The sequence below is a fragment of the Leopardus geoffroyi genome, chromosome C3 (assembly GCF_018350155.1).
Source record: "Leopardus geoffroyi isolate Oge1 chromosome C3, O.geoffroyi_Oge1_pat1.0, whole genome shotgun sequence".
Taxonomy (NCBI): Eukaryota; Metazoa; Chordata; class Mammalia; order Carnivora; family Felidae; genus Leopardus; species Leopardus geoffroyi.
In genome coordinates this window covers 64,255,162-64,262,965 of record NC_059338.1, presented here as the reverse complement: position 1 = coordinate 64,262,965, position 7,804 = coordinate 64,255,162, and the positions used below count along the sequence as shown (strand labels likewise).

Sequence of the window (7,804 nt, the reverse complement as noted above, 5' to 3'; positions counted from 1 at the left end):
GCCAGGCTCCCCTAACTGGGCCTGTGAAGTGGCCAGGAGTGTTTTGTAGAACCAGGCAACTGCTCCTGAATGAGGGGGTCAGGGAGGAGCTCAAGGTACATAAAGAGCTCTACTCCGCTCAACAGCCTGGGACCAGAACATTCCTGATTGGGGTCACAGAGCCCTCCTCATCAGGAGGCGTGCCTGTCTGGCCTCTGGAAATGAATGTCTCTGTGATGAACTTGAGAAGACCCTTCTTCTCATTAGCTTTCCCCCGTGGCCTCGACAAGGGAACTATCCACACTTCCCAGTGCAGGGTCTAGGGGTGATCTTTGGGAGGATTTTCTTTTGGGGGGAAGGATCAAAGGCACTAGTCTGAGAGGGCGCGGCAGTTCTCTGGGTTCAGAATCTGTAAGGAAACACTGCCCACGTCTCATGTGACTCTTGGAAAGTATAGCACAAAGCCATTTATCTTTATCAACGTATGCTTCTGCAAACTTAGAACAAGGTCAACGTCTGGGTGATGAGAGCTTCAGGAGCAGATAGTAAGGACAGTTTCTCAGTGTATGTGGCATCTCTTCTGCAGCCAAGACCAGCTGCTTTACCAGATCTGAGCTTGTGGCCAACTTGTTATAATCTTTTCTTTTTAAGTTTATTTTCAGAGAGAAGGATCACCAGCGGGGGAGAGGCCGAGAGGGGGGAGAGAATCCCACGCAGGCTCCCCACTGTCAGCACAGAGCCCGATGTGGGGCCCGATCTCACGAACTGGGAGATCGTGACCTGAGCCAAAATCCGGAGTTGGACGCTTAACCAACTGACCCCCGCCACGTGCCCTGAGAATTGTTATAATCCTATGAGAACCTATTTAGATCAGGGTGGGGGTTCTCTTCCATTTCTGTGGCTGTGTTTGAGGGGAGAACAGATATGTTCTAGATTGTTCCTTCTTAGCAGATCATGGACAGGCACTGACCACAAGACTGCCAGTTTGTTTAACGACACTTAATTCAAGAGAAGTTTTTGAGCTAGTGGAAGGGAATACTACTTGGCTAGGTACAAAAAGGCCAGTGGGGAAGGGGGAAGGGTTGGGCCGGAGGTGAACAGAAGCAGAACAGGTTCATAGGAAACAGGGAGTCCCAGCACCCTGGCTTCTGCTTGCTCGGCGCCTCATGTGCATGCACATGCGCGTGTGTGCACACAGCGGGGGCTATTCCTCTGTGGGTCTCCCCTCCGCACTCTGGGTGGACAGCAGAGGACACGTCACCCTTCTCAGCTTGCTTTCATTGCCCAAGAGCAGGGGTTGACACACTGCCTGTGAGGGATGTGGCTGTCCTCTCTGGCAGCGAAGGAACCGGGCCCTAGATTTGGGCCAAGAGCAATCATGTGAGTAGATACACCGGGGCTCACAAGATGGTTGACCATGTCTGCATAGCAGATGGGATCCTTGGTTTTATTTTTTTTTGAGAGCATGCAAATGAGCGAGGGGGAGAGGGAGAGGGAGAGAGAGAGAGAATCCCACGCAGGCTTCGCACTGTCAGCATGGGGCTTGAGCCCACCCAATGTGGGGCTTGAGCTCACCATTAGATCATGACCCGAGCCGAAGTCAGATGCTGAACTGACTGAGCCACCCAGGTGCCCCAGGATCCCTGGATTTTAAAAGTTTAGCTCCCACCCCCCCCCCCCAACACAAACACATAAGAGGTCTGGAGGTCAGAAAGCACTATAAAACATTTCTTATAAAAGTATTTTTTTTTAATAAATCGATGTATTTCAATGTTGTTAACATGATAGCCCAATGCTATATATCAAGGTAGCAAAAGTGAAATTCCTGGTATTTTTTTATATAAACACTATGAATGACAGTACATTTGCATTCAACTTCACAAGAGATTATCTTCAGGTTCATGAAGATTCTTTAACAGCTGTAACACCTTTCAAACAGCGAAGATGTGTATCGACTGCGGAGACAACGCGAGTCTAACAACTGAGCTGAGCCCTAAAACCACACTGAAGGGAAAACAGGACACAATGGCAGTATGGCCAGCTTGCTGAACAGAACCCGAAGAAAACACAGCAGGTGTCAAAGGTATGGAGTATCTTGCAGAAACCAAGCCACAAGAAGACGCACACGTTAGAGCCCTGAAGCAGTGAATGTGTTTCTACCCGTTTTGTGATGGAGGGAAGCCGTGGAAACAGAGGCCCGAGCTGCCTGTAGTGTCTCCTCGTGTACACGGTGCCATCGATCGGCTAACACCAGAGTTCCCTGCTCTGTGCAAATGCTGGTGAAGGGAGCCTGTGCCAGAGCTGTGGGTCAGAGCAACCCCGGCTGGGCTTCAGGTATCACTGTGGCATCACCGCCTCCTACAAGGCCAGAGGCCACGTTCCAGAGCTGACACCCCCTTCTCAGGGTGGACAGACCCCCCCCCCCCAACCCACCCAAGGGCGTTGAAAACACCGCTCCTGACCCTCCCACACTCTATTTCTGTCCAACCTACTGTGAGAAGCGTGTTTCGCTCGGTGACGATGACAGAGTCTCTGACTCCATCCCGTCACGTGTATCTTCACGACTGGGTCTTTCTGAGCAGAGATCACAATTGCGAGAACACAATTCTTTTCCTCCAAGGGCAGGGAGACGCTGGTTAAATGCTAGTTAAGTCCAGTCTCAATTTTGAACTGCAGCCTGGAACGGACTTAAATGAGATTTTCTACAGTGAAGACATTTCTGTATCTTTCAACCTCGAGTACAATTTAGGCTGCGGGCAATCTCACGCCCAGAACCGTATCTGCTGGCTGCCAGCGTGACAACGGGCCTCAGGCTGCCGTGGATTTCTCTGAGGACCCTTTACGCTACTTCTAACTCCGGATGCTGAGGAGAAGTATGACGACAATGAAATCATGTGTGCTGAGGCGCTGGGTTCTGGGGACCACAGATGGGGGTTCTGGGCTACGCACCAGGGTCTCACTGACCGCCGCCGCGAGCAGCACAGACTTGGCTCGCGTATGCCAGAATGGGTTAGAGAAAATGGTCCTCCACCACGTGTTTTAAAAACACTCCCCAGCAAACCGCATCCAACGCTTTTCACTAACCCGGGTTTCAGCGACAGGACTGTCCTCCGAGCAAGGACACCTGCCTGAGTCTCAGTGTCGTGTTCTGAATCTCGTTCTCGGGCCCGGACCAAGCCTACTTCTCACAAAGATCAGATGCTCGTCTCTTCTTGCTGTCACATCTCTTAAACAGGTGCTCTGCACCCCCTGAAGAACTGAGAATACAACCGGAAAGGCTTTCCTCTCCAGAAACAGAACAGTCAAAAGCATAAATTAGGTTAAGTGGCTTCATCTGCCTCAGGTCACAGCTTATAACCCAAGGTTCCGTTTTCCCCTCGAACAGGGTGTGCTTAGGTTGATACAATGAATCAGAGTCAGCTGATGGAAAAGTTAAAAATGTCCTTTACTGAAAGATATGTATCTTTACAAAGAGAAATAGCAAACAATCCGATCTAGGAGTTTAAATAAAAGGAGGTGACTTTAAAACTAACAATATATATAAAGCTGAAGTCACTGCCTTGGATAATTTATGCGCTCACCCAATATTCTATGTAGGACATTCATTCTTAAGGCAGAAAAATTGAATCTGACATGTAGTGACTTGGCTCTTACATCCAAGGGTCAAACTGGGAGTAGATGTGAGCAGACAGAGTCCTTGCTAACGAGGACTTATCTATCGGTGGTGACAATTCCTTGTGGGAGGAGGTCACATAAGAGACACACACTTGGGAGAACAGAAAAAGAGGAGTTTTAAGACACACAAACATCCTTCAATGAGAGGTCAATGAGACTAGGTTTTTCTACTCTGAGGTCAAACTACCCCCGGAACGAAGCAACAGAACTCTGACGCGCTCCGTCTGGTACATGAAGTGTCAGGATATCAAACCGTGAACTTTGTGGAGGGCGTTACTTCAGGCTCCAGTTTTCAAGGTCTAGTATAAAAGGCAGCCTGAATAGTTCAAAAGCAGTTGAATGTCAACTCCTGCTGCTACTCCCGCCCTGTCAGCGTAATCGTGTGCAGGGAGGTCAGTCCATATTAAAAGATCGATGAAGCCCCCAACACGTGTGCAAAAATACCCCTCGGTTCCTAGCAAGACTATCTCGAACGAAAACCATCCTAACGGCAGAATCAGAGGCGTCATGGGACGGGCCGGCCTGCCCGGGGGGACAGGTGTCAGGGGTGCAGGCCCCCGCCCAGCAGAGCCTTTCCCGCCAACCCGGGCCCCGAGCCCTCGGGCTGCGGGAGCTCCTTGGCCTCGGTGTCCCAGGGCCCGAACGCGAACAGAACCACACGCGAACCTCAACGACCCTTCTGGAGCAGGTAGTGGTGGCCAGAGCCCCTCAAGCGCCCTTCGTGTGCCGACTGCAGACGCCGTAGCTCTGGAAATTGTCGCAAGTGGAGGAAGGTGATCCACCGAAGTTCCCGAGACGTGAAGGCTGTCTTCTTTCACGGTGGCAGGAGTCCATGCAAGGTTTGTAAACAGCGATACAAAATACTGTAAACATAACTTAACAGAGCTTGTAGAAAACAGAAGTAAACCCCAATTTACACGTGGGTAAAAAAAACCGAGGGCGGCTTCGTACAAAGTTCTCCCTCCTGCGCCAAGTGATTCTTTTGATTACAAATATAATCCTGAGCTGAAGAACTGGGATTTGGGGGAGAGCCATCTTTGCATACAAAATACCCAAAGGACGCTTCTCTTACTTTTCTCTGGGGACAGTCACCGGCCGGAGACAGTTCTGAGGGTGAGACTTGGGAGGCCTTTTATAGTTTGGTGTGGCGCCCGGGTCTGGAGCCCGCCGAGGGGCCGGCCACGGAGGCGGCCGCGGCCGCGTCCTCGGCCTCCTCCAGTTCCTCCCGCAGCTCGTGGCTGACGCTGGACTGCAGGGCCGCGGGGGTGAGCCACTCCTTGGGGAGGCAGCTCTGGAGGAAGGGGATACAGGAGCTGAAGTAGGCCAGACGATTGATCCAGCGAGGAATCTCCTTCCCGCACAGAATCTACGGAGGAGAGAGGGGGCGGTGTCAGGTGAGCGAGGTGAGGGGCCCCGGTCCGGTGCTGGGGGACGGGCAGGCGGGGTGCGGGCTGAGGGGCCCCGGTCCGGTGCCGGGGGACGGGCAGGCGGGGTGCGGGGAAGCACATAGGCCGGGATGACAGGCAGCCGCCACCTCCGGAGGCTTGTCAAGTGGCTCACTTTCTACACCTACAGCATGAAGCTAATTCCGTTTGGCTCCCTGCAACTGCTTTGAGACTCCATGTCAAGTGCTCCAAACAACACAGCAGGGAAGCCTTGCTGACACAGGGACCAGAGTAACACGCTCCAGACGGTCAGAGCGGCTGGTCTTGGGGATCCTCCCCGCCGTCAGTTGTCCCTTTTCACAGATTCTTTCCTACTTCCGTCCAGTCTCCGCCACCCCATTTGTCCGGGCCCGCGTTCTAAACTGTTACTTCTCGTGTTGGTCAAGAAAGAAACGTCTCCACGGATGCAGACCTGGCTTTGCGACTCTGCGGTCAGAACCAGGCTGGAAGGCCAGGCTGAGCTTTCGTCCACAGATTCCGCTAGGGGTGTGGGGGTGCAGGCGTGGGGCCAGGGGGATTCCCTCCCAGCTGACGGTCTGCGGCAGCTCTCTGCCCACTCCCCATCCCTACCCTGTCCTTAGAGGACTCTGGGCCATAACCCACACCCTCGCCAATCTCAAACAGTAAGAATCGGGTCTTCCACAACTAACTTCACTTTTTTGGTTTTTTTTAAAGTTTATTTTTGAGAGAGAGGGAGAGAGAGACAGAGAGCACAAGCAGGGGAGGGGCAGAGAGATAGACAGAGACAAAGAGAGAGAATCACAGGCGGACTCCACAGTTAGCATGGAGCCCGATGCAGGGCTCGAACTCACGAACCACGAGACCATGACTTGAGCCAAAACCAAGAGTATGACACTTAACCAACTGAGCCACCCGGACACTGCGGACCTCACTCTTTATCACCCTCCTTCCCATCTGCAGACAACACGGGGCTGGCTTACTGTGTCCCTGCTTCATTGTCCCCTTAGCAGTCCTGCCTCCAGTCGTGTCAAAAATCATGATCTTGACATCATATCTGAATTGATGACCTTGAAAAAAGGTTTCAAAATATCTTATGCTCCCAAATTAGCTAAAATGTAAGTAAACTGGTACTTGCAATTAAGCAACCATGTAGCTTTCCTTCCTAAAGGGGTTAGCCTTACAAGACAACAGTTACATTTCCTTTAATACGAAGTCTCTGTCTTAACAAGTGAGATGGCCTCACTCGAGGGAAGATGGCATGTTTTGACCAAATCCGATCAGCTGGCCCGGCAGCACAGAGAGGTAGAGAGTACTTAAGAATACTTGCATATGTCCATGAACTACACCTGGAGGAAAGCCGAGCAATGGACCTTACACAACGCCATGCCTGTCCCTCTGCGCTATGAAACACAGGGGAACGTTTCATGTATTTTATACCCACAGCACGTTCAGGTATCTGCATACCCGAAGGCTGACCACAGAAGAGGCGACAAGGGATATTTAGGTTAACGTACAGCCACCGCTGACTTGTCAACAGCTACTTCCTTCATCCTGCTTCCGAAGTCCTGGTTTTACTCAGCAGGCACCCTCCCTTCTTCCCACGTCCATGTGCTTCCCAGGAGGCTGACTTCATCCCAACCCGTGTGTGTGTGTGTGTGCCCTGATCTTCATCCCAACCCGTCTCTGTGTGTGTGTGTGTGTGTGTCCTGATCAGGCTAAAACAGAGGACAGCAAACTACAGCCTCCTGATTTCGTAGGTGAAGTTATAGCAGCCGTGCCCGGGAGCTGAGTTCTCCACGGCAGAGTGCCGTCCGTGACCAGTCCTACAGCCTAAAAGATCTCCCGCCCGGCCCTCTCAGAAGTGTGCTGGTCCTCTACCAAGCCAGCGTCTCTAAACTTTGAGTCCAGATCCACCAGTGAGTCATTCAGCGTCAGACTGTAGAGAGGTGGGGTAATTGTGACACTTGTTTTAACGTGTTACGTGTACATGTGTGTTTAGACCGGGTCATGGCGTAAAACATATTTCTTACTGCGGGTAGTGGTTTATGTAGCAAAATTACTTTTGCACTTAAGCTTCAAGCAGTGAGTCCCCTGCTAGAGATCTCCCCCAGAGACATGCTGGCAAAATATGAAGAGATGTATGTAAGGGGATATTCATCACAGCACTGTTGGTAACGGCACGAGTGGCCATCCCGGTCTTGTTCCTCATCTTTTCCCCACGGAGTGTGACGCGAGCTGTGGGCTTGTCCTGTACGACCTTCATTATATAAGCTGACGTACGTCCCCTCTATACCCACTTCGTTGAGAGTTTTATCAGTGGACGCCGAATACTGTCAAATGCCTTTCTGCAGCTACTGAGATGACCGTATGATTCTTTTTTCTCATTTTCTTCATGTGGTATATCGCACTGATTGGTTCGCGATTGTGGAACCACCCTGCACCCCTGGGATAAATCCCACTCGATCACGGTATAGAATCCTTTCGATGTATTGCTGAATTTGGTTTGCTAATGTTTTGTAGAGGATTTTTCCATCTTTGTTCATCAGGGATACCAGCCTGTGATTTTTTTTTTTTTGTAGCGTCCTGGTCTGGTTTTGGTATCGGGGTGAAGTTGGCCTCACAGAATTTGTTTGGAAGTGTACTCATCTCCTTCATTTTTGGAAAAGTTTGAGGTTAGGTATTACACCTTTGCGTGTTAGTCACCAGTCAAGCCATCTGGTCGTGGACTACTGTTTGCTGGATTT

At 51.1% G+C, this 7,804-nt stretch overlaps 1 protein-coding gene across 3 annotated transcripts in view; it reads right to left on the bottom strand.

The window, feature by feature from the left end:
- Positions 1–3,403: 3,403 nt before the first annotated feature.
- The window catches only part of DESI2 (desumoylating isopeptidase 2), a 45,517-nt gene continuing 41,116 nt past the window's right edge, over positions 3,404–7,804 (bottom strand). For all 3 annotated transcript variants that reach the window (XM_045453181.1, XM_045453183.1, XM_045453182.1), the window contains one exon: positions 3,404–5,020. In XM_045453181.1, coding sequence (XP_045309137.1) covers positions 4,787–5,020 — 234 coding nt within the window. In that variant the 3' untranslated portion in view covers positions 3,404–4,786. The remainder of the gene's footprint in view (positions 5,021–7,804) is intronic.